The sequence below is a fragment of the Populus alba genome, chromosome 4 (assembly GCF_005239225.2).
Source record: "Populus alba chromosome 4, ASM523922v2, whole genome shotgun sequence".
Taxonomy (NCBI): Eukaryota; Viridiplantae; Streptophyta; class Magnoliopsida; order Malpighiales; family Salicaceae; genus Populus; species Populus alba.
Window position 1 is genome coordinate 21,613,085 of NC_133287.1, and position 27,960 is coordinate 21,641,044.

Genomic DNA, 27,960 nt, shown 5'->3' on the forward strand with positions numbered 1-27,960 from the left:
TCTCATGTTATCATTAAGTTTTAATTATTAGGGAAGGCTGAAAAATATAATTTTATGTGAATGCATCAATTTGGATGCAAGCAGCAAGGTTTAAAAACCCGTATTATTTTAGCGGGTTAATTTGGGATTCAACTAATTTAAAATATAGATTAATTTGACTGAAGAAATTTTTTTTTATTTAATTCAATAAAAAACCTAAATTAATTTGATAATTCAGTCAAAATCAAGCCATTAACATATTTTTTTTAAAAAAAAAAAATTTAGTTTAAATAACATTTTTTTTTCTTGAGATCAATAAGAATTAACTCAAATTAACTTTTTGATCCATAATTTAGATTAACTTTTTGATCCATAATTTACATCTTGTCCTGGTCGATCAAGAGTTGAGTTTTTTTTTTTTTTATATGGGTGTTTGGGCCAGCTTGTGCGCACCACGATTAATCCCACGGCTCATTGAACAACTTGCAAACCCAGTGAGTATGTAAGGCACCGCGATGGTGACAGACGTGCATGATAAGATTTGAACTTAGAATGCAGAGAAAGAAAACAAGTATCTTCAATCGCTGGACAAGACTTCTAGTGCTGAGTTTTAAAATTATAGGAGGCAGTCTGCTCAAGGAAAAATAAAATAAAATTGAAAAGCCGAAAGCCCATCTCCATATAGCAACAACAGACCGACACTGGCCTTATATGGTTCTACAGGGTACAGACTCCACCCACCAGAAGAAGCTCGTCGAACATTATCATTTTATCTAAAAAGAAGAGAAATGCAAGCAGCTGCAATGGCAGCCAACGCAATCCTCACAGCCACTACACCAACTCTTCACCCTCTTCTCTCCCCACTTCCCCCAAATCATTCCTCATTCCATGGCGTCTCCCTTAAGCTCCCGCGTCAATCTTTTTCCTTCTCTTTGGCTGCCAAGAAGCTGCAACCTCCTTTTGTTGTTGCTGCTTCCAAGAAAGCTGTTGCTGTCCTTAAAGGCACTTCCAGTGTTGAAGGCGTCGTCACTTTGTCCCAGGAAGACGATGGTCTGTCACTCTTCTCTCTCTTTAAGGTTTTGTTGTGAATGTTTTATTGGTTGAGGTTGACCTTTTCATTCTATGTTGGATGATGAAGAAAGAGTAATGTTTTTTTTTTTGGGAGATGGGTTTTCTTTTTTGACCGAGAAAGAATCTTTTTTGGATCAATTGAAGTTGTTTCTTGATGGGTGTGCTAACCGCATGGTGATTTTATCCATGCTAAGTTTATATTTATTATGTCTGTCTTTTGGAAAATTCAGATTGTAACTGAAGTTGTTGACTTTGAAATTAGTTAGCAAGAAGATAAAATGAGGTTGGAACTAGATAATCAGTGTTCCTGTACTTGTTTCAGACAGGTTGATATTTGATTTCTCATGTTTAAAATATAAAATTTGAAAAAAAATATTTCAGGATATTTGTATGGGAATGATTTCAAGTACTTTTCTTTTTGGTTTTCACAAACTTTCTGATTGATGGTTTGATTTTGTTTACCTGTTTTGAGGTTTAGTTTTTGATTCTTTGTTTTTTCCGAAAGGTAGTTTCCAAAAGGAATACTGTCTTGTGGGAATTTTTGAATTTTAAATCTGGAATTAGGAGATGCAAGCATTCCTGAGACTTGAATTAGCTGATATGGTTTTTGTTCTTTCCATCACTGAGAAACTTGAATAGTCAACCATCCCAAGTCATATGACCATAATGGTTTCAGTTCAGTGGAGGTTAATGTCAAAAGTCTTAAACATTGGAGCTTTGATGGTCATATACATAGTATTTGCATTTTGTCTTTCGATAGGTCCTACAACAGTGAATGTTCGTATTACGGGGCTTACTCCAGGGCCTCATGGGTTCCACTTGGTGAGTATTCCTGGCTTTAGTTTTTATCATCTTTGGACTTAATATAGTTTACTTTCGAAATTGTAATTCTTTTCCTTTTCAAATCATGGCTTTTTGTAGCATGAATTTGGTGACACAACAAATGGATGCATGTCAACAGGTAGGGCATGAAAGCTTGTCAGCAAACTGTTTTAGCTTTGGTTCTTATATTTTTTTCAATTAATGCAGAGATGATTTTGATGCTTGACTGGTGTATTTATAATTTCTTTTTTCAAATTCAAATAACAGGAGCGCATTTTAATCCTAAAAAATTGACACATGGAGCTCCTGAGGATGAAATCCGTCATGCGGGTGACCTGGGAAACATAGTTGCTAATGCCGATGGTAATGTCTTTCTGGATTTTCATTTGGTTTTTATGGGCTTCTCTGAACCAATTAAGTTATTCCTGTAATTTGATATTACAGGAGTGGCAGAGGCAACAATAGTGGATAGCCAGGTAATGTTTCTAACTGAAACGTAATGTTTTATTTTTTATTTTTCAACAGCCATGAAGTGTAATTTGTTTCTTTGCTTGGCTGGAATTGTGGGTTGATACGTGGTTTATGTTCTTATCTCAGACTTTTCTCCTTTATTTATTTGTATTTACTCAGTTTTGGAGTTTTGATCAAAATAATAATAGTAATAATTATAACAATAATATAAATAAATTGTGCAGATACCACTGAGTGGTCCTAATGCAGTGATTGGAAGAGCACTTGTGGTTCATGAGCTAGAGGATGACCTTGGAAAGGGTAGGTTCTTATTCAGATTATTTTACTATCCATTGTGGTATACCTGTGGTTGATACTCATTGCACTGTGGAGGCATCCTGGTTACAAACCTTTGCAATGTCAACTTTGTTACCTGTCAAACTTAGCTTCCAATTATAAATTATTACTCGTGCTTGTTTAAAAACTTTTTTTAATACCTTTATGTTCACTGCAACCATGAGAAACAGTCTGTCTCTTGTGTGAGGAGGGAGGGACACAGGAGACAGGGTATGAAACTAACTTTATAATGCTTGAAACTTGTGTTTTGCTATTTTGTTAGTGTTATGAGGCTATGAATATAAAGTAGGAACTTCTTTAGAAATGAAGGCACAAAATGGTGTTCCAGTCTCATTTAATAGGAAATTATGGTTGCAACTTAGTGTGAACCACTTGCTTTGATGAACTTTGCTTTTTTGATGTTCTTAACATTTTTGCAACTTAGTGTGAATCACTTTGATGAACTTTGTTTTTTTGATGTTCTTTACATTTCTTCTCCATCCTGGTTGTTTTTTTTTCATCTATAGGTGGGCATGAACTAAGCTCAACCACTGGGAATGCAGGCGGTAGATTGGCATGTGGTATGTATGATTATTTTTCTTCTCTCCAGCTGTTGCATTTATCTAGTAACTAGATGGTCATGACTTGGCTGATCCATTCCTTGATCAAATTTGGAAAGCAACAAGCATTTGATAAATTTCTAGTTAAAATTTTGAAAATTATGGCTATTGATTTCTATTGAAGAAGACCTGAAAACTTCCAATGGAATTCTGAACTCTATGGATGTGCATGCAATCTTCACAGCTGTGTATATGCTTGCGCACATGTGTGTAATGTGTAACCTCCTTATTGTTTGCTTGTGTTGTATATGATTGTGTGATAAGGTTTGCCTGTGTTGTATATGATTGTGTGATAAGGTTTGCCTGTGTTGTATATGATTGTGTGATAAGGTTATTATTGATAATGTGCATTTGATACCTCGGTACTTCTGGCAATGATTTGACTGTAGAAATCACATGGTACAGTAGTAGTTGGTACAGTAGTAGTACAGCATTATGTGTTTGTGATCATGTTGGAGTGCCAGATGTAAAAACACCTAGCTTGAAAGCATAAAGCAAGGCATCTATCCCACCATCCAACAACTTCTAAGTTTTGTAGTCTTTGTGAGGGTTCAATTCTATATTAATTTCGGTACTAGGATTTTGCTGCATGCAGGAGCTAGATTCCTTTTGACCGACTCTATAGAAGAAAATTCATTTTTGACTAAATTTCTTGATGGAATTCCTGTATTGAGGGAATATTCATGTCACCAACATAATTACTTGCAAGCTCACAATTATTGTGCTGTGCATATTTCATTCCAACTAGGGAAGGCTATCACCAAGACACAGGGTTCATTCCAACTAGGGAAGGCATATCACCTAAGACACAAGGAGGAATACGTTCCTGATTTCTTGCATTTTCCTTTAATGGTTGCATGAGTGGCAATTTTTTTTAACATCAGCTGTATGATACATTTTCATGGAGTCTTGTTAGGATGAGTGTTTTTGATGCATACATCTCCCAAAATACACTAAAATTAGATTTCAATGGTTTGTAACTTGACCCAACAAGAACCTGTATTGGAGAGCCAAAGTTATTCGCAATAATCACCCTCACCTTATGCCTATAAGAGACGCGAATGAGTAGTATAAAAACACAACAAAGTTAATCAATCCTTTTAAAAGTTTGCAAGTTCAATCAAGAACTTGATACGAGAATCACTCGACTACACAAAAGGCAGCAAGAATGCTGGTTTTTTTTTTTTTTTATTATTATTATTAAATATAGTCTTCCCTCAAAAAGTCTCTACAAAAGAATGTTTATACCAGAAATAATCCTAAGTCTAATAGAATATCCCTAATAAATATGAATAAATCTAATAAATAATAATAATCCAATGAGTCCAAGTTTAAATAAATACCCTAATATCTTTAAAATACCTAATAACAACTAAAAGAAAAATAAAACAATAGCCCAACTAATTTAAATAATTTAAATAAGACTAAAGCTGTTTTCATAATTTGCTAACATAATTGAAGCCTAACTTCAAACGGTTCTCTCACCTCTTAATGGAATTACGTTAAAATTTCTTTTATAGCTCTAGTGATGACCAAAACAATAGCAAAAGGTCAAAATCAACATATTTAAATTTTCTTATTCCAATCTTTTTGTAATGTATTAATGTTCACCTGCACGTCTTTCTTAAGCATGAATTAAATTAATCAAGGCTTGTACATCATTATTTAATATGTTTTTGAAGTCCATCTTAGCCTATGTTTCTTGAAAAAGTCCATTAAAAGCCTTTTGAATCTCTCTTAGCTCTTTGTCTTGTAACCGGACCAATTAGAACTTTAACGAATTTATTGGTGTTGCTTGGATAGCACCAGTTGTTAACTCTATGAATTTGCAGAAATCATTAGACCATGCATTCCTGGCTTTATGAGTATTGTTATGTCACTGAAGTCCTCTGAACACGCTCCTAGTGATATGCATTAGGGAGCCTCATATGCAGCAAGCACCAATTATTTGACTGATAATTCTGTGCAATGATCGGAACACACTTCCGTGTAGGGTACTGAACATTTTCAGTTTCTTCTTCTATATTATTTGGGGGGCCTTACCTTCCAAGTTACATAATTATTGATATTAAAGCATGCAGTTCATCTCTGTAAAAGTTTCATTAAATACTTGAATTCTTATTCGCCTCTCTTTGTGCCATGTATGTGCAGGAGTTGTTGGTTTGACTCCAATATAATGGCTGCTGCTGTTCAAATTCAGTCTGGTGTCACCATCTGCTGCTTGCTTTCACCACTTTCTCATATAGAGCCTAATGTTAATGTTAATTTTCCCATGTGTAACGTAAAATTGTGACAGCAAGCATCAAGTCATGATCTTAGACAGGTTTCCTACCTGAATAAACCTTGGTGCAATGCATGCCTTGTCAATGCCAGAATTTGATATGTCAGCTGTTGATTTCACCAAATTTGGATTGGTAATTTCTTTATATTCCGCAAGAACTACAAAATGTTTCTGTGATGTGTGTAGATTATTCCTGGAAAAACCTTTTGAATTGGTATTCATATGGTTGTAAGGAAGTGCATGCAAGGTATTTTATGAACTCCATGTTTAAACCTAGACACCTAGATGTCGTGTCATCATCTGCATCGTAGTTCTAGTCTAGTGGAGTTTGCATTTGAGCTTCTCTGGTATTTGAGGTCGTATTTTGTTAGTTACTCTGGAGGGTCTAATCACTCTCTTAACTATAGATGTTGCTGCAAAGAATTCGGTTGACATATTTAGGTTCTATTTGGTATGATATCATGTAATTATACAAACTCCATGAAATTTTATTTGCATGGAAAGGTTAATCAGTGCCTTGTTCTTGTATATATAAAAACCTCACCGGTCACACTTGGCAATGCTTGGCCTCTTCTTTAACCACCCAATGGTAAGCCTGCTATCCAAGGATGGTCAATAGATTAAGAATTACCATGAAAGTATTCTTAGTAGGTGTGGCAACCTAATCAGGTTAACCCCAAGATAAAACAACAAATTGGCTAGATGTGGATGACTAACAGGCTATCAGAAAAAGATCTAGTCTCTATGTATCGATATATAAGGGTTGATCCAAGAGCATATTTATTGTTAAGATCTGAGAATTAAAATTCACTCGTCGGCCACTCAGTCTGCATGTGCGTTGAAATTGACTAGCCGAAGTAATGAAATGTTGGCCATGGCTAAAGAACAGAGATGTTTTTCTAAATGTGTTGCCTCATCAAATTGACATGGTCCTAGGCACAGGACATCAATGAAGCGCATGCCATCATTCTAAGCAACAAGGTAATCTACTTATGCCAATTGCAAATCAAGTTTCCAAGTACTGGTGCCTAATCAACCTGTTGCTTCTGCGAGCAATCTAATCAGGTGAACGATCTGTTCTTACGCCCTTCAGTACATTAAAGAAAAACAACAGGTCTTTGTGTTGCTCATCGCCAGGTGTGCAAAACAAAAGGGTTCAAAATAGTAAAGAAGTAGAGTGAACAAAAAGGGCATCAACACGAGAGATAAAAAATGGCCACCCTTTTCTCTCACTGAAATGCCATCTCTACATATCTCTAGAAAAGAGCCAAAAGCATGGAGGAGATAGATATGGTTGCTGGCCATCGGTTTTTTCATCTCTCGTCTCTTGCTTTCCCTCTTCAACAATGCGAAAGGGTTATTAAAATAGTATTTACCAGTGGAGTTTTCTTTACATGTTGGGTGAACAGTTCATTCACAAGCCAAGCGTGAGAGAGTGCAAAGGCTGGTACTTTTAGGGCTGGACTTGGCAGAGAGTCGCTGTCAACAATGGAAGGTGGGGGTTGGATGGCCACCTCAATTTTCTACTCTCTGGTTAGTTGCAACTTCCAAAGTTGCTCTCCAACGCTATTAGTATACAACCCTGCAGGAAAGCGCGACCAATTGACCTAATAGTTTTATCTATTCTTTGGTTGACAATATAGCAAGAAGATTTTAGTTTTAACTTCCCTACAATTTTGCCCCCCTTCCTCACTTTGTGTTTTTCGTTCTTTATAACATCTTGTATACTTTTTCAAAATACATTAATGATTTATGGATAGGTTAAAACACGCAAAACAAAAATATATACTACCATCATTGAATCGATAATTCTACCAGTGAATATGACATATTACAAATATAAAATACTATTTATAATTCCATTAATGGTTTAAGTCATGTTATTGATGACATTAACTTTTCGGTAATGTATATATTGTTCGAGGCATTTCTTATAAATTTTTTTGAACTTTCTAGAATTTTTCGAGACTTAATCCGTTGATAACTTCATTTGTAATTGTTAGTGGTAAAATCATATAATTTTTCCTCTAACTCTTTGAAACATTCCTGTAGGTTTAGTCTGTTGGTAATTTTGTCAGTACTTTTTTAATACTATTTTTTTTAATCTAAAATAAAAAAAATAGAAAATAATTAAAAGAAATAAAACTAAAATAAAAAACCAAGTCCTTATTACTAATTTAAAAATTATCAATTAAAATACAATTTATTCATAGGACAAAAGTTGAAGAAGGAGGAGTAGTCAGAGACAAAGGCAGATCTTCACTAGAACTGGGTGGGCGAGGTGTACCGCATGTACCATTGAGATTTGAAAATAGCTCCATGTATAATCGCCTAATTTCAACCATCTCGGCATTACACCAGTCCATCTCAACAGTAAGCTGGGCCATTTGAGCTTCAACTTATTCTCGTATAAAATTATATGGACGATCAGAGATTAGGAGCTCAAATCTAAATGCAAGGAACCAATAGTTAATACACTACGATTTGTTTGTATATCCCCAACTGTAGTGTTTGAGATATCGTAAACTTGATTTATATCGGGTCCACCAGACAATCTAGCCTACAATCACAAATCTTGATCAAGTTGTGGATGAATGGAATGATCATCCCCGTATCTCTCCTATAATCGAGTGATATATGTTTTCTAAAAAATAAAATCAGCCAACTAATTTTTTAAAAATAATAACTTAAGAAAAAATTGTTGAAACTTAACTTACTAGGAAATTTTGAGCTCGGCTATCCACAACTTGTTGCATCTCTTTTCAACAATCATCATTTCGCATATGAGTTTCTACTAAAAGATCCCTCAATCTTGGTTTACATCTAAAAATCATGCCCTGCAAAAGAAAGCTATTGTTAGTCTAAGTATTTTCAACAACAAATAAAAAAATATATGTAATAAAAAAAAACTTACCATTTGCTTCGCATACGAAACAAACAGAACGATTCCACCAATATACATGGTAAATGAACCATGAGTCCTTTTGTTTTGGTTATGTGCATCGGACTGCGACCACTGCACAAAATACTCTGACATCATATATTGAATATAAAGTTTCAAGATAGCCTCTGAGATGTGTGGAGGTCTAAAATCCCTCCACACAACAACCTCTCCCCAATCTAAAAAACCTCTTTCTTGTGCGTATTTCTTTTTTTTTTTTTTTGGTGCCTCATACATAAAGTCGTGCAACCTACATGGTAGAAATAAATTATTAGTTAAGATAATGAAAAATAAAATTTGATAGTTTAAATAAAAAATATAATATTTTGAATTTAATCTTACATATTCACATTGTGATTCTTTCAAACCCTCATGACAACAATATTGTCAGCCCCATCTAGTGAAATTTTTCCTTACACCTTAATTTTGTAAAACAATTAATTCATTAAAATGAAAAGACTAACCAAATAAAAATAATAAAAAATATTAATTTTTCATACGTGGTCTAACTAAAAACCATCCAATACACTTGATAGTCCATATTAAAGTTGTTTTCATCTTAAAATTCTATTTTCTTAAGATATCATACATCAAATCCCAGACAATCATAACTACAACTCATCAATCAATTATTAGAATTGTCATATATGCAATTAAACAGTAGATGGGTTATATTTCAAGCGTGTTGTGATGCATCATCTGTCAATTACAATCTAAAATCTGAAAAATACCATAATTGTGAGCACAAGATAAACAATACCTGCCATGTCCTAAAAATATAAAGAAAACAATGCCTGCTAATTAATCAGCAAGGCTTCTCCTTTTGAGTATCTCCCATCTTGATACGGCATATTTGGTTTTTGACTAAGCTGAAAGAACTCTTGGACTTGTCAAATGGAACAGAAAGCTCGGAGTCGACAGGTATCTTTCCACACTTGCTTTCACAATTAGACAGGAAATAATATATATGGTTTAACATAAAACAAATCATACATTAATATAATAAATTTTTATATAAAAAAAAACTATAAAACACTTAAAAATATACAAATAAACTACGAATATTACAAAAAAAATGTTAATAAATCAACCTAAAATATAAATGAGTTACAAAAAAATAAATGTCTTTGCTTACTTTATGTATTGAAGCTAGCATCATAAAAAAACTCAATGAAGATTCCTAACACTACAGATAGATATAGATTGACACCAACGGATTGGGGTGACCAGTTTCGTGAGAAAATGAAGGGGAGGGCATTGTCGGTAATAACTTACATTCGCTGACAAAATTATTATGTCAGAAATTCTATAGGTAAATAATGACTTGTCAACTTTATGATGGAATTACCGACACAATTATTTTTTTTAATTTTTTCCTCCGTCAAAAACTACCAACAAAATGTAATTCATTGTTATTTCTGTTGGAAATTTTCCGTCGCTTAATCTATCTGAAAATTAATAATGAAATATTATATGTTATATTTTTATTACTATTTGCTAATTTTCTAGTTTAAAGGTGAGAATATAGCATATGACAAGAATCAAAGTCAACAAGAAACTGGGTATTTTCGTATTTGAGGTCTTGACCCAGCGGTTGAAGGGACTTGTTCCCTTCCTCTGCATCCTGGGTTCAAACTTCACCGTGCACGTCTGTCACTCCCGCGGTACCTTACATGCTCACTGGATTTGCATGATGTTCAGTGAGCCGTGGGATTAATCATGATACGCGCAAACTGGCCCGAACACCCACGTAAATAAAAAAAAAAAAAAAAGAAACTGAGCATTTTCAGCATAATACCTCTCGGAGAAAATCCGCAACCCCTTTCCGTGGCAAAAATCAAAATCCTAATGAGTCAAAGAACTCTAACACTTCTGCTCGAGGGCCTTGATATATACACCACATATAATCTTCTGATAATATATAGCACCAAATCATCAAGCAGATCCAAAGGTCCCAGGAGCAGGTTGAAGAAGAACCATTAATACAGTTTCTTCCACTAGATGAACAAAATTTCCTACACATTTCACAATTTGGTATGTTGTGGAGCTATGAAGTCCAGTAGATATATATTTCATCCATAAATTAAAATTTTCTTGGCCCAACAATCATTTCTCCTGCACAAAATATATTAACCCATTAATTATCATTTGACAGACAAAATCACAAAATATTTCAACCTTGTAATTCACAATCAAACACAATATGGAAAGCTCTCGTGTCTTTACCTGCTTGCTAGTTGCTACGATGGATTTATTTCTATGTACTTGTGTAGGAAATTATCTATAACATGCAACTTGTTTTTTCATCGAAAGCAGAAAAAAGTAAAGTCGCCTTTATATAAGGTGAAGATTCTTTTGCAAGTATAAACTGATTGTATCAGACACAATTTTATGATCACGGACAGTGTCAAAAAGTATGAAGCCTTGCAAAAAAGGCCTGATTTTTAATAACAATTCCACTAGGAAAGGGGCATTGTGTACCAAAAGTTCATTCACTTGTAGGTGTCATGAACAGCATACATGAAAGAGATTTTAATCTTAATTTTCTTTTTCATTTTTTACAGAAGAAGATTATAGCTTGTTAATTACGGAAGATTATATGTGGAAGACAAAGGGACGAAAATATATAGTTGTAGATTAAAAAATTACAAATGTCCTCCCTTTAATTCTACAGAGAATTAATATTACCAGAGTTATATCACCAATTATATTATCTTAAAAAATATATTAAAAATAGATAAAATGTGCTAGTTGTGACTAATTCATATTAAAAGCTGAATAGTCATAAAATAATATTAAAAAGTCACTTCCTAATCGAAATGTAAGTTTGGTAATGCTTGCGGTGCATGAAACTTTTACAAAAAGTGTTTTTTTCAATTAAAGTTACATTAAAAACACAAAGATTAATTCCCTTTTGAAAAGAAAAAAAAAACAAACAGGAAGATCAATTAAACGAAATTCAAAGAGCACAACGAATTAACATATCAAATTAAAATTAAATATAAAAGTAAAAATGAATAGTTGACAAAAGTATAGGTTTGACAAAAGTACATATAGGGATAAACTTAATATATTTTACTCCATATTTTTTTTCTTTTTTGGTAGTGAGTGGTGACCAAACCTTCGTAGCTGGGTTCCTAAATGAACAAGTTGGATAATATCCAAACTTCGCTTTCAAAGACAACTAGTTCACTGACAACCAAGAAAAATAAACGAGACTAGTAGTGCTAGCTAGGTTATGGTAGATCAATTCCAGCCAAGAAAAATAAGAAAAACAAGACGAGTGGTTTGTTCGCTAGTTATTTTATTACGTGAGGTGCTTTGTTGCAACTAACATACTCTCATGGCTACTTTTTGTGGCCCACGAAGTCCCTGTGATTGTGTTTTGTTTTTAGCGACGGTGTGAAGTGGAGTGAGTACTAAGTTCACTACTTCAGTGTTGTGTAGTGTTAGAGCAAGCAATATTACTCGTCTTATAGCGTGATATATGACTAGGGATTAGCTAGAGACCTTGCTTGTCGAGCAAACTTCCCTTCACAAGTTGGTGACCAAAATCATATGTGTAATGGAATTTGATGGACTAACTAAGCCTCGTTAGAAAAACCTAGAAATAACCGAAAGCCTGAAGGTTTTATAAAGCACTAGTGCTTTGTGTCCCTTTCTCTCGAGATACATGCGATTCCATGCTTTACAAAATTACATCTATGTTTTGTAATGCCAAAAAACCATCTCAATCTGTTAAAGAATAATATAAATTATATTCTGGGACCTCACCTAAAAGCTTAAGCTATTGGGTTGAAATGGTTCTTTAACATGGTATCAGAGCCTTGATGACCTAGTGATCACGAGTTCGAATCTTTTCATCCTCATTTATTTGATAAAAATTAAGCATAAGGTAATGTGAGTCTGTGCAAGTTTCAAGCCCAAAGGGCTTTCACTTGAGGGGGGTGTTAGAGAATAATATAAATCATATTCTGGGACCTCATCTAATAGCTTAAGATTTTAGATTTAGATAGTTCTTTAACACAATCCAATAGCTTAAGTTGTTAGATAAAGTTTCAATATATGATTTATATTATTCTCTAAAATACTCCCTCAAATAAAAACTTTTTGGGCTTGAAACTTGTACAGGTTCACATTACCTTGTGCTTAATTTTTATAAAATAAATAGGAATTGTAAGATGCGAACTCGTAACCATTACGTCATCAAGGCTCTGATACCATGTTAAAAAACCAATTCAACCAATAATTTAAGTTGTTAATTAAGGTCTCAAAATATAATTAATATTATTCTGATAAAATGGTGTTACCTTGACTTTGATCAACTTCCAATATTTAATTTCATTCTATGATTAGAAGAGACTAAAATAATATATATTTTATGGCAAGTGTTTTGTTTTACCCCCACTTTTTAATTGCCCCTCTGGTTACACATGCCGACTGTTCTTCGTTTGAGCCACAAGAGATCTGGAAAGAAATAATTATTAATTAGACTAATGGAAACAATTATTTTCAATTGATCAATAGAAAGACACGAGGGAGCGAGATGAACGAGGAAGGTAAATACTTTACTTTTGTAATCCATCAATTAGTACCTAGCTTGAAACAAAAGCAGCTCAACAGCAAGGGCATAGCGGCATCCCACCATCTCCTTACGTGCCTCTCACAACTGACTAAACCAAATCAATTTTCTACGCTAAGAATCTTCCCTATCCCTTCCAATGCCGACCCATCTGACATTATTTGATTACAACTAATTGCCTGCGAATTTAAACATTCATGGCTGCCCTCCCACCCCCTCTCCTCCACCCCCTTGTCTCCCCTAAAATAATACATACACTCTGTTGAGTTAGTAGAAACTGTTCTTGGTGTTGTTTTTAAGGTAATATCTTCATGATCAATAATTCATGTGCTGTACTTTAAATCTCGAGTTCACATTGTATCTCAACTATATATTATAACGATATGACCCTTTCAATTGTTTTATAATCAAGCAATTAAGAGTTTGGTTAATCCGATGCGTGACAGATTTTATGATCATGGGTGATCGAGCACTTAGTTGATCCACTTAATCCATCATCCATTATTGCTAGCAGGAATATGTAACAGCCACCTTAATTAATAAGTGAAAAGATTCTTATAGCACATAGTCACAGGGCCAACATGATGAAGAGCAAATTCAATAATTTTGTTGACTTGCATGCATGGTTTCGAGTACATGGCCTCCTCAGATAATTGGGTCCTCACCATATTTTCCCATCCCCTATAATGGCGCCTCTAATTATTGAGTGAACAAGCTCAATATAGTTTTATGTGTAATCCAAAGCGTATCATTGTTAGGGTGTATGATTTTTATTTGACCTTCACTTTACAGCTAATGGTTTGATAATTGGTGTTCTTATATATATATATATATATATATATATATATATATATATATATATATATATAATTTAAATACTGTAATTTCACTGGTATAGATTAAGTTACTATCTTTACTTTATTTAAATAAATAAATAAAAACAAATTGAAACTTGTAGTTATAAGAAAATAGATTCGGAAAAATATATACTTCACAGCACTGGTGAATCATAATCTTTCCAATAATTCATATTTGGTTTTTTAATGGACGAGAAATATAGTTTTCTGAAGTATTATTAGTTCTAACACTAGCTACTTAATACTTACAATGGCTGCTTCACAACCATGACGTTAGAGATTCGAATATCTCTAACAAATGCTACCCCACGAGCAAGAATTCCTTGCATCTGAAAGTAAATATTATGTCAAGTTGCATCCACTGCATCTAACCACGAAACTGTGTTCTATCTATTTGAGGAGGATCAGATTAACGAGGTCAACGCTAATGATACATGAACCACTGGGTTGTCGAATCCTTTTTTAATTGTCCGAACCAATACCTCTCTTCATTTGATTTTACCGTAGATTAAACGAGCATCATCAGGACTACGTCAAATGAATTTGTCATACCAAGTACTTGAATTAAATATTCACAAGACAAAGAAAAACCATCGATGCCCTGACAGACATGAAGCCGAGCAGGTGATCAAGACTCCAACAAAACATATACCTGTCACATACTTGTAAGGTAAACATACCCTTCCTACACCAGTAAGCCAACTTGACACATGGTCACTAACAATAATGTCCCTTTCTTTTCTTGCTGGCTTGGGCACCTGGTGCCCCTTACTCCATGCCCTATTCCCACAAGCTTCACATGAGAGACAGAATAACTCAAGTTGACGAAGGGAGGGGGAAAGAAAAGAGAGTAATGGGTTTGCTTAAAAGGTAGCCGAATCTCTCAAATATACTCAAACAGTGGTGGCGATGGTACCTTACTTTAGCAAGACATGGAGTCTAATAAGCTAGCTCTCATGCTTTTGACGTGAAATACTGCCCTTGCTTTTGATGGGTTCGAGTTTATTCGTGACTCGGTTCACATACTGTGAAAGACTGGCCTCTTAATGTTAATTAACACTAACCAACCCTTCTTGAACTCTGCTAACTCTCTCATGTTTTTGCCCTCTCTAATATCTAACCAAACTCTTACTTAAAACTCCCTTTTCCCTTTTAAAACAGTTCTTGTAATTGCTTAAAGATGCATGTATGTGTGGATCTTTTTAAATTATTACATTTAGTATGACCTCAATTTTTTAAATAATATTTATGCTTGGTTTCGGAGTTTTGATGATATTTTGATTAATTGATAAATTTTTATTGTCTCAGAGATATTAATTTATAAAAAGCTGACTATAAAATCAAGTTTCACATAGGATGCCTTCGTCTAATTAATTCACCTGAAATCATATTTCAAGCCTTTCTAATAATAAAAGAACAAAAACTTAAAATCTCACTAGTTTCCAAAAAGATAACTACAAATTAATTAATTTAATAAGCAAAAAACACTTGATTATGGAAGCTTCATTGTTTTTTTCTTTTCTTCTTACTTGCATCGTGCAATCAATTTCTAAATCTGTGCAGTTTTATTCAACGAATTAAAACTAAGAGCTTATAAATTTAATTGAAGCATTAAAGAAATACATTTATACCGCTTGAAAAGTGAAAACTTTCCTTGTTAGTAACACTTCGAAGGTTGGAAACGCAAGAAAAGATTTTGGTTCCTTGTGTGTGGGTTGCTGTAGACTAAAATTTGTGGCAACTCTATACAGCTTTGTAAACATCTTTTCTTTCACTACAGTCTCTCTCTCTCTCTCTCTATATATATATATATATATATATATATATAGACACACACACACCAAGCAACAAACGCCATGTTACCCTTCACTATTGTATATATATAACAAACCCCACCTTAACTTCCCTCATTACTCTCTATTTCAGTACTCTTTCCTTTTTGGTTTTTTTCTCTACAAGCCCTTGTTAATTTGTTAGGTCACTTGTGCATATCGCATCTCTCATACTGTATTTCACATAAGGTCTTTGGGGATGGATATGGAAGCTCAAGATGATTTCGTGGGGTCTAATGATCTTACTCAGATCATTAAAGGCAAACGCACCAAGCGCCAAAGGTCATCGTCCCCGTATATGGTGATGACCTCCAGCTCATCAAGTGGTTATGGGGGCGGTGATGGCGGAGGAGAAAGAGGAGTGCTTATAGAGGAGCATGGTTCAATTTCCTCCCCTACAACTTCTAGTGAGGTTTGTGAGAGGACAGAAGAGGAAGAAGATATGGCTAATTGCTTGATTCTACTAGCACAAGGTGACCGTCCAAAGCAAATTCATGAAAACAAAAGCGGTAAAGTGGAGAAATTTAGAGCTCGAAAATCATCAGACATGTCCACACCAACTATTAACAAGGCAGGTTTCTTTGTATACGAATGCAAAACTTGTGACCGGAGTTTCCCATCATTCCAAGCATTAGGCGGGCACAGAGCCAGTCACAAAAAGCCTAAAGCCACAGCGGAAGAGAAAAAAGGTCTTGCGGTGGCATCAATGGAGGATCTTGGCGTTTGTCAATTGATTAAAAGGAGCAATCTTGATCCTTCTCTTTCTCTCCAAATAGGCCACAACAACAACAACGTCAACAAGGGTTTTCAGGGTAACAAGGCTAAGACTCATGAGTGCTCAATTTGTGGCTCGGAGTTCATGTCTGGCCAAGCTCTTGGTGGTCACATGAGAAGGCACAGGGCTAACACAGGCAACCAGGCGGGCATGATCGCTACCGATTCATCCAGTGCTACCGCTGAGTCTAATATTCATGGTGATCATCATCAGATCAAGCCAAAGAATATTTTGGCCTTGGATCTTAATCTACCAGCTCCCGAGGATGATCATCACCTTCGTGAATCCAATTTCCAATTCACGTCAACCCGGCAAGCACTAGTGTTCTCCGCCACAGCCTTGGTGGATTGCCATTACTAGAAAAATACTAAAAAGATCCGCAAGGATCAATCATGTGAATTATTTTATTTTTACCATTCCTATATACTTTATTATAATTCATTACTATCCAAATTCTTTCAATTCTTTCCTGTTTAGCTTCAAGTCTTAGCATTAACTAAGTTTAATTTTGAAGAATGAATACTTTGAGTGAGTAAGCGGTTAGTGCTCATGGTTGCCTTTCATTCACGAAAAGTGAGTGATGGGAGGCATCTTTATCATCTTTATCATCTTTATCCTCTCTTTTTTTTCTTTTTGTTTACAATCTTTTAAAAAAAAAAATTTGGGTTGTTTCTAAGTGGGATAGCTATGTGCAGCACTCTAGACAGAGAGACATGGATGGGCATGGCTATGGTTCGGCACACCACCAGTACCACAACCATAACTCGTGGATTAGGTTCTCCGAATACGTGCATTTTTTTTTTTTAAATTTTTGTTGCAATAAAGCAAAAGAAATAAGAGGAATTGTTGGTTGTAGTTTGGTTTTATGATTTTTATAAGAGTTAGAAAAACATTAATGTTCTTTTGAATACACCAACTTAATTTTTTCTTACAAGCCAAAATATATAATGAATAGTAACAACGAGCAAAGCCCTTAATTACCATGTCAATAAATTATCTCATATTAAATAAATACAAAACTATACATTAAAATAAAAGATGTTGAATGGATCGCTTACATAAAACTTAAATTCTTTAGAAGAAATCTAAACTCAACTATATATCAAATTTAATATGATATTATAGCCTCTAAGAGTTCTAACAACCCGATGAAGATTTTCAAGCCCAAGCCAACTTAAATAGTTAAAAATACAATTAATGCATGTGAATTACAAAAGCAACAAACACTCTAATTCTCTAGGTCATTAATTAATCTTATAGGAGACTATCAAGGAATAATTGCAATCTAGAACGCTACTCGGTGCCAACCATCCCGCCATCACCACTCAAAGACTACCCTATCCAACCAACACTACTTAACATGTTGCCTAATAATAAGGCTCAAAGGAGCCGAGCCACTCCTAAGTAGCTTGAAGCTCCCCTCGCTAAGAGCTTGATTCAAACTTATTTGTTGACAAATGATGAGCTTATGCAAGCTTCTCTTTATATAAATAAATCGAATTTGAGCTTAGCTATACTTGGCTCATTAAAGTTTATGAGCACACTCAATTAGGCTTCTTAAGGTTCTTGAGTCGGCTTAAACTTATAAGCAATTTCGTGTATAAACGTGTGAAAATTTAAAAGGATAAATAGTTGATATTAATTAGATTTCATAAAATAAATTAATTTAATATATAATCAAAAACATCCTTTTTATAAAATAATATTTAATAAGAAGTTTAGCAATTATATATATATATAAAAGTCATTAAGCATGGATGTAGTGTGTTGATTGGAATAGCGATAGTGATGATTATTGAGTGTTGATATTTATGACCATAATTTGATTTTTTTTTTACATTTGTAAACAATTATAAATAATAGTTTAAATATAAATATATACTTAAACTCAACGATTATAACATGAAAAAAAATAAAAAATAAAAATTATCAAAACATAAAAACAATAGAAAGCGCATGATTGAAGTGTTGGAAAGAGACTTGCAACCCTAATTAATATTTGAAGTGAAGTTACGAGAAATAAAGTGAAAATATTATATTTAGTAAAATTATTACCATAATTGTAAAACCTGTATAGGTCTAACCGGTTAATTTAGGATTTGTCTAACCTAAAGTATGAATTGGTCCAGGTTAAAAAGAATAGAAATTAAAAAAAAAAAAAAAAAAAAACTTTACTGGGCGAATTAAGAATCTAGTTGGTCTACTGACCATGTATACCCGACTTGGTCGAAACTCTACTTGAGAATTCGTATACTTCTGATTGTAGCTGTACACTTTGTTATTTTTTTATTCTTTTTTTTTTTGTGTGTGTCAGGAGCTCTTAATTACCATTATTTTCTCGTAACTAAAAAAGTATTTATAATAACTTGAAGTGGTCGCCAATACATGCATCCACCACCGGTCCACTACAATTTGATCACTGGAATAGAGGAACAGCATTAATGAAAAAGGTGCTGAACATTGTGTTTCAACTTTTAAGAGTTTATTAACTTAATGTTTTTATTTATATGCTAACAAATTTTTATTTCTTTATGTAAAAGATATTCGATTGATTCAAATAAAATTAAAATAACAAGAAAATAAATAACAATTTATTTAAATAGAAAGAAAAGTACAATGAAAGGAGATTTCTAAGAAAAAGAAATCACATTGATTATCACTTTCTTGAAAGAAAAAAAAAAAAAAAAAAACAATTCCCCCCCCCCTCTAATTTTAAAAAGTAACATAATTAATAATTTCTTAAAAAATACATTCATCATACAAAAATTGTCTTTCTTACACATCTTTATATATGTATCGACTCCTCAATAAATAAATTATTTGACAACACATAGCATTTTGCTAATAATCTGGTAGTAGAATACAGATTCCTTGAGGGAGCTGCAGGCTGCCTCTGACTTGTCCTGTCCGTATTTCCAAAGACTAAAACTGGCATTGTTTTGTTAGTCTTCAATATTAGGAGTGTTGATTAGTGCTTAAGAGTAATAAAATAGGCGTCTAATCCACTCATTGAGCAAGCAAATCAGGCTGGATCACACATGATCTTGCTATTATTTATTGAGCAGATGTAGCTAACTAAGCTTGCTCGTATATATACTTTTTCAATGGTGGGTGGGGTCTTTCCGTCCTGGTGAAAAACATGGGACATGTAATATTAGTATAGTTGAGAGATTGGGGTTAGCTTTAATTAGATAGGTGGTACGCACTTTATCGCTAATAAGGTAGAGTTCTTTATAATGTAAAAACCGATGTTTGGGCGCTGCAAGCATGTCTTAAAAAAGAAATAAATTCATGTTCATTCAATTATGTAATAGATAAAGCAGCGACAATAAATTGATTGTTATAAAATTAGATTGTGTATTCAATGATGAAATTAAAATTTAATAAAAAGACCAGGAGTAAAAATTAAAAATAATAAAAATTAAAATTAAAATAACAGTAAATAGAAAAACAACTTTAAATTTTTAAATGGCCAGTGTAAATTACAAATGAATGAGAGTTAAAAGAGAAAAAAGTATTTGTTAATGACAAACTGTCATCTAATCCACTACACACGTTGATGCCCTCAGAAAAAGGTGTCATGGTGCTTTTAATATCTTGCAGAAGTTAGTGTTTGGTCACTAGATTATGCTCCATACACGGCATGAAGGGTGGGGGTGTTTCCGTTCATTAGTTTTTTTTATTGTTATATTTAATATTTTTTAAAATAAAAAAATTGTGCCTCAATTAAATATTTTATAATTAAAAAACTAAGTTGAAAATAAAAAATGTTAAAAAAATCTCATGATGCTAGTTAAAGAAATTTCGAATGATCATGGTGGTTTTTTTTTGTTTTTTTGTAATATAATGCAATGATCATGGTCGTTGTAAAACGCCAAGCACGTGTCTTCACACGACACACCACAAAATATATATGGCTCCTCTTGTTATACAAATTATACATGGCTCTTCTTGTTACACGTGCAAAGAAATATCTGGCTAATTACTTGAAAATAAAATAGTTTACTTGAACTATATTTCTACTTGCTGCTTCTCTCTGGAAGAGGCAAAAAGCAAATTCTAGCGGCACAAAAAACAGGAAGGAAATAGAAGAAACAAAAAGAAAAGAAGAGTAGCTTTGCGGGCCCCACCCCACTCCTCAAATGTTGCCAGGATACACGTGTCTTTGCCAGCACAGCATAACCAAAGATGCTAGATATGTGGTTGTGTTCAATCTGTGCGTGAAAAAATAACTTCTTCTCACAATGATACATTAGCTATCAGAAAGGAACTTCCATTTTGGTTCTCCTTTACGGTTTGATGTTATTTGCAAATGAATTTCCGTTCTAGATATATATTTCCCGTGATTTTCCGCAGGCTACGAAATTTTTTTAACTTAAAAAAGGTAATAGGTTAAAAAAACCAAAATTTTAATTCATTAGTTCAAGTAACAATTTAAGTAATAAAATAAATAAAAGAATAGTTACTAAATTTGAAAGATTAAAAAACTTTTATGAGATGAAATTGAAAAATATTTGTAATTTGATATATTATTAATAGATTAAAAAATGATAGGGGGTAATGTTGAAAAAAATTATAGAGGGCTAACCTAATAGAAAAATCAAACACAAAAAATAAGAAAACAAAAGATTAAAACTAAGAAAAATAAGCTCAAAAAATGAAAAAAAAAATCAAGCAAACGTGGTTAATCCTTCTAAATCTAGTCTAACATCTAAAATTGACAACTTGTGAAATCCTGGACTTGAGTTCAATCAAGAAACTTAACTCTAGATATATGTAATTTTGAAGGATGAAATCAGATAAAAATGTTAATAAAAAAACTTGCCAAGAAAAAAAATAGCAATAAAAAGAATGATGATAAAATTTAATAATAAAAAAATAAAGTATGAAACTTAATTCCCAATAAAAAAATTGTTAAATAATTAAATTGAGAAAAATTCAATCTAAAAATAAACACAATAAAATGACCTAAGTCTACTTGGGTTAACTTGCAAAATCTGTAACTCGAGTCATAAGACTTGGATGACTTCATAGAAAACAAAACAAAACAAATGGCAAAGCATAATTCATAATAAATCAAATGTTGAATGATGCATAAAAAAATATCAATTAAAAAAATAAAAAACTCAAGTCAGTCAGATTAACCCTCCAATCATGTTATATGGGTCATGATATTGAGATAACTATAAAGAAAACAAACCACAATAAATTATGAAGTTCAATCTTTAATAAAACAAGTATTGAAAGATGAAATTAGAAGAAAACATAAATTAATAAAAAAAAAAAAGCACAAAAAAAACTATTCATAAAATAGAACAGGTAAAATGAAATTAGATCATATCAACCAGAATTTGGCTAAGAAATATAGAAAGGTTCAAGATTCCGAGCAAGATAAAAAAAATTTCGGGTTGTTTTGTTTTTTTTTTGAAATTATACGAGATTTATTGGTCATTCTGAACGGAATGAAACGAAATTGATAGTCTTGCTTTTATTTAGTAATCATAACCTCATGACGACGATCATGGATTTAAAATGTTAGCTCTTATTGACTTTGATCTTTTTTTTTATATATTCTTTTTTTAAATTTGATTTTTTTTTCAATTGCATCCTTCAACATTAAGTGGTTAGGGATTAAATTTCTTAATTGTTTTTTTCTTTTTTTTCCAAGACATTATCTCAGTCATATATTTTGGGTCATATGTTTAATGGGATGACATAGGTCAAGCTTTTTTTTTTTAATTTTATTTTTTAGCATTGGGTTGACTTGGGGTTGAGTTTTGGATATTTTTTTATCTAATATTTTATAAGGTTATCTTGTTCTCATAATTTGGATCGCGTGTTTGGTGAATTATCCCAATTCTTTTCTTTCTTTATTTTTTTTTTTAATCCATCATCAATCATGTGAATATACATAATAATATTTTATTGATCATTCATAACAAAAATAATCATAATATGCAACACAATAATAAAATAAAACCCCTCATTAAAATACAGGGTTCATAACCAATAATCTTTAAATAGAAAACCATGAGTTCTTAAATATAATGTGTTGATACCACATATAAGCACTTCTCTAACTATAAACCTGAAAGATCAAATAAAAATTGTAATACTAATAATCTTAGAACTCCATAATTTTCACATTCAAATAAATATTTAAAGAAAAAGCATATCTAGAACCATAGCAAGCTCTTTTGAAAAAATGAATTAAATCTCATTAAAAAGACGTGATGGGGATAGTGTTTGAAACAATCTTATTGTATGTGAATCTTAGAACTCCATAATTTTCACATTCAATCCAATTCCAATAAAACAAAATGGGGAGGGGATATTGAAATTGACGTGATAGAGATAGTGTTTGATTATTGTACGTGAATTAAATGATAAAAACAAAGACAAACACGACAATAAAACATATTCCCTTATTCTTTATATTTTAGAATAATAAAAATTTATTTTAAAATTATCTTTGTTTTTATTCTCCCAACCAAATATACTTCTATCATTTTTTTATTTGTCTCTATATCATGAATAATTAACCATAACCATATGCGACCATAGGAAGTGCCAATCCATGGGCCCATAGTGAAACGCCCACAGTATTTCCAATGGGCTTTACAAGATTATACCTCAAATATGATTATTCAAGTTGCTGTGGTGTAGTGGTTATCACGTTAGTCTTACACACTAAAGGTCCCCAGTTCGATCCTGGGCAGCAACAGTTACTCTACAATTATATATATCAATCTTTTTGAAGTTAAATTTTTCTCCCTCCCTTGTTTTGGATCATGGATTCATAGGGTATTGGGTCACTTTAGTTACAATTTTTCAGGTTTTAATTGTAAGCACCAAGCACATGCCATTTCATCTAATTAAAAGGAGAAATCTTTTTTTTTTTTTCCCATCGAAAAAGAATTCCATCATTTTGCTTTTGTTCCTTCCATTCAATTCCGTTTTCTTTGAATAATTCTAGAAAACGACACAGATATGCAAGCTATGCTCACCAAAGCCATAAATACCAAAACCAAATTAGCAAACACAATTAAATCTGCATGCATCTCACCTGAATACAAGCCTAGGAAACGCAGGGCTTGATAAACAACACAAGAGCAAGTGATTAAGATGCACGTCCAAGTAGAATCCCTCATGCAAGGAGCACATACGGCTTATGCAACATCCGCCCATATATATATATATATATATATATATATGCACACGTATCATACATGTATGATTGTGCATTTCTCAGAAACAAAACTTGTATCAAATCGCATAGTGTACGACTGCATACTAATCCCTTGAAATAAAAGAAAAGCATTCCAATAGTATGAACTTGAAATTCCCAGAATGTAAAGTTAAAGTGAAAAGATTTAACATTAGAGAACTTCCCAAGAGAAAGCTACATGTGAAAAAGAAAAAAGAATGAACATGAAACAACAAAAGCATGGCTGCAACGTAAAATGAGAAGTATACATCTCTACAGTCCAGACAAATAACTAATTTGCACTTTCCAATGCTCCTGCGATAAAATAAATTTAGCAAATTCATTAATTTCATAGACAGACAGAACATATATATAAATTGTCGAAAGCCTCAACAAATGATATCCAATGGTTTCTTTTTTAACCATCCTGTGGTAGTATAGAATAAGTCAATTTAACTTGAGAGTGGAATCTTGGTATACTATTTTATAAGGCTCCATGTCAGTAATTAGGCAAAAATATGTCAGTTTATCCTCAAATATTTGTTATATGAGTATTTTATGAAGCAATTCTGCATCCTGGTCACTGAATCTGAATGGCGAAGAATTTTTTTCACCCTAGAATTGTAGAGTAGTCTTGATCAGGCTAAATAAGTTTGAAACTCTAAAGGCGGCATAAACAGCCTGGCACATTACAATATGTGAGGATCCAGGCTGCTATTTTATTTTATTTTTTCAACTACTTTTGTCTTACATTTTGGTAATACCTATCTTTTTTCTTCTTGGGCTGCTGAACAATAGAACTGTTATTTATCTAATGACTTGTTTTTCAAAATTACATCTACAAAAAGTAAAATGAAATATAGAGCAACCGAATTCCTCATCTAAGGTAGAAATTTAAAAGCCTGAATATCTTCTATTTGACATGTGAGCTCGAGTTGAGTCCTATGAGGCAGGTGATTGAATAGCAAAGGAATCAACAAGTTCACTATACACTTAATAAAAAATTGTGGAATTTAGACACCAAATGTTGTTAGGTATTCAGATTGCAGGGATCCATAGGAAGGAGGCTTAAAGATATGGTTATGAAACTATTTCCTCTCTTCAAATGATTTTAACAAGGAGATGATGCTCACATACCTTACTGATGCTAGTTGTTCACATGTATAGTCCCCATTCAAAGAGTGGCTCCAAAAGTTGCTAGCCCTTAGTTAGCATAGACATTCAACCTCACCTGAGCAGTAACTTCTGGGTGAAGCTTAAGTTCGGCAATGTATTCTCCTGTTTCCCTGATATCTGGAAGAGAAACAATCCGCTTGTCCACATCCCTATGAATCAATGAAGAAATCAATAAGCAAAAAACAGGGGCATGGAAGGGAAAGATGTGTATGTGTATACATGTATATGCGTGCATGCATGCCATCCCACCAATAAAGACACCTTCATGTGCACATATGCCTGGTGCGAACTGAACTGTCATTGGGTTAAGAACACTCTATTTGTATCTTGGTAGCTAAAATATTGGCAAAATACTATCAGAGGATTAAAAAAGATACAGATTGCATGCATAACATGAAAAAAATACATCCCATATCTTACACCTCAATACTATTTTGAGCTCATATGGTGTATATTTGAAAGTTCCAATGGAATGGCCAGCAAATTGAAAGTGACCAATAAAGGTATGCAAGGACTGTCTTTCTGGATTACATTTCGAAGTGTTATTTCCTCTAACCCTTTGTTTCAGGACATCATAATTCTTAATAATATCTTCTCTCATAATGGAATCAAACTGAGCATAGTGTGGACTTGTTCACATGTTTGCATTTTCTAATAGGAAGACAAACATTTAGAATTCAACACTTGAAATAACATGTAAGAAGTTGCTTTTTTTGGCTAAAAGAGGGGCAGTGGCTGTAGTGTCCTCAATTACAAAATAGCACATATAATTATAATCATTATTCTAAGGTTCATGAAAAATTTGCATAACTACAGAACCTATCTTAAGAATTTGACAAAAGAAATGCATATGTTTCCTGAGTTACTAATAAGTTTCCAGGCTCAATTTACAATGTTCATGATAGTGGCAAGTGTCTGCATGGTGGTAAATCTGCATAGAGTGGAAAACAATACCTCTGAATCTGTGCCTTGATTATATCAACAAGATCTTGAGCAGTTACACTGCCAAAATACATTCATTTAGACACCATATGCAGAAAGTGAACCATGCATAACATAAGAAACAAAAGGTTGCTCTGGATTCAACTCACGTCCCAAATATCTGTCTTCCCTTTCCCCCTTTGCGCTTGACCTTGAATGCTCCAACAGTTTCAAATATGAGTGCCAGCTGCTGTGCCTCTTCTTTTACCTGCAGAATGATAGCAATTAAAAGAAAAGGCGCACAAGATAGACAATTAATATTGACAGATATGTGCAGCATTTCATTACCCGTTTTTTCTCAGCCTCAATTCTTTCCTCTTCCATCCGCATTTCCCTGGAAATCAAGAGAGTGCAATCAAATTAATATTGGATCGGGAAATAGAGTCTTAAAACAAACAAAATTTAACATATATACTTGTCATCAGGAAATTTCAAGAAACATAAACTTCACGCAAAACTTGAATTCTTATGATGTGCAACCTGAATCTAAAGCTCTTGCATATAGGCTCAATCTGTAGATTCATCTCCATGGGTAACACTTTTGAACCTCTCAACTACAAACGTTTCCAGAAGGCTCCAATTAAACTTCCAAGGTAATTTACTAGTGGATGCAATCAAAATAGAAAAAAGATCCAAGCATGACAATGATGCTCAACCACAATGCCTGCTGAATACCCATCGATGCTTACAGGGAAATAAATCACTATTCCTCTAAGAAGTGTTATGAGAAGGGTTAAAAGAAACTAAGTACAGTTCATATGTGGGAATGATCGTGGTGTTTTTTTTTTTTTTTTTGTCTGTTTCTCTCCAAAAATGAACATGGAAGAAGATAGAAGGAACCACAAAACTCAACTTAAGTATACTTCGATCCCCATTAATTGAAGTCATCTACATCGGTCTTCCTCCTCCACCAACTCAATTATGAAAATCACAAATTCTAATGATTTCTCAAAAGTCCACTCAAGTTATAGTTTCCATAGTTCAGTTGTGTGTGTGTTTTACCATCCACAGTTGTCACGAGAAGGAGCATCAGTTGGACAAAGTTTGTCATGCAAGATAATGGATGTTTAGTAGTTAAAGTGATGCTTGTTAGGTCACCGGAGGCTTTTAGCTATCAGATCATCGGTATGGGGAGTCAGGTTAGCCAAAAACAATGTCTCCCTGTCAGGTATAAATGAATGAGGAGTATTACAATGAATTATTATAAATTCCATATTTTGAGTAGCACCATCTCATTTTCCGAGGGATATTCCAGCTTAAACATCTGCACAGGCCACCTACCGCATAGCATGTTCATGGGTTGAATACTTTTAACAGGTATATTTAAGCCACCAATATCTCATTCGAATTGAGAAAATGTTATTTTCTCCAACAAATGGATGATAAGTTCCTCTCAAGGCACTAATATAATCAACACAAAAATTAAGACATAAGAAAATCAATGTATATTGGTCAAATTAAACCTTACTTGAGTAAACCAGGAGTGACAATCTGAGCCTTGCCTGTAGGCAGCAGAAAATTCCTGTAAAAGCCAGCCTTGACATCAACTAGTTGCCCTTTCTTTCCCAAATCTGTCACATCCTCTTTCAATATTATCTAACACAACAACAATAACAGCAATGCACAAAACCCCATTAATTAAAAAGACTAAAACCAAAGAGACTCTCTCTTTGGTAGCCATAAAAAACAAACCAAATTGAATCTTTCTTTCAAGAATACACAGTGTGAGAGAACATTACAAGAACCCAATTCAGATTGTGCAATTTGATTGTTACCTTTCTTGTCTTTTTGGCTTTCTTCTGAGCTAGAACCAACATAGGTATTCTTTTGTCTGGGAACTTGGAGATTTCATTTGTGGGTCCGACAAAACCGTGAAGCCAAGAAGAAGAAGTGCATGAAAGAGTTGTTGCCGCTGTAAATGGTGATGCCATTTTCCGACACACAAAAAAACCAGCTGTGCTCTTCGTTTCCCTGGTCTTATCCGTTGGGCTCTTGTGCTCAACTCGTGTACTGTTGTGACACAAAAGAACCTCCTCTCCAAGTTTGTGCC

The 27,960-nt window shown here is 33.4% G+C and overlaps 3 protein-coding genes and 1 non-coding gene across 4 annotated transcripts; 3 read left to right on the forward strand and 1 right to left on the reverse strand.

Annotated features, from left to right (window-relative positions):
• Positions 1-658: 658 nt before the first annotated feature.
• LOC118038775 (superoxide dismutase [Cu-Zn], chloroplastic) lies at positions 659-5,736 on the forward strand. The gene is made up of 8 exons (XM_035045191.2): positions 659-1,029; positions 1,811-1,872; positions 1,972-2,011; positions 2,140-2,235; positions 2,317-2,348; positions 2,568-2,643; positions 3,186-3,239; positions 5,430-5,736. Exons 1-8 carry the CDS (start codon positions 768-770, stop codon positions 5,453-5,455), a joined length of 648 nt encoding a protein of 215 aa, XP_034901082.1. The 5' UTR covers positions 659-767; the 3' UTR covers positions 5,456-5,736.
• Positions 5,737-15,777: 10,041 nt separating this feature from the next.
• LOC118038774 (zinc finger protein ZAT5) lies at positions 15,778-17,008 on the forward strand. The gene has a single exon (XM_035045190.2). The coding sequence runs from the start codon at positions 15,971-15,973 to the stop codon at positions 16,904-16,906; it is 936 nt and encodes a 311-aa protein (XP_034901081.1). The 5' UTR covers positions 15,778-15,970; the 3' UTR covers positions 16,907-17,008.
• A 6,189-nt stretch (positions 17,009-23,197) lies between these two features.
• Positions 23,198-23,270, forward strand: TRNAV-UAC (transfer RNA valine (anticodon UAC)). The gene has a single exon. It is a non-coding gene; the product is annotated as a tRNA-Val (tRNA).
• A 577-nt stretch (positions 23,271-23,847) lies between these two features.
• On the reverse strand, positions 23,848-27,958 carry LOC118038773 (large ribosomal subunit protein bL9c). Its single transcript, XM_035045188.2, has 7 exons — positions 27,686-27,958; positions 27,379-27,506; positions 26,199-26,244; positions 26,021-26,118; positions 25,884-25,931; positions 24,891-25,078; positions 23,848-24,068 (listed from the first exon to the last, which is right to left on the reverse strand). Exons 1-6 carry the CDS (start codon positions 27,839-27,841, stop codon positions 24,958-24,960), a joined length of 597 nt encoding a protein of 198 aa, XP_034901079.1. The 5' UTR covers positions 27,842-27,958; the 3' UTR covers positions 23,848-24,068; positions 24,891-24,957.
• Positions 27,959-27,960: the final 2 nt, after the last annotated feature.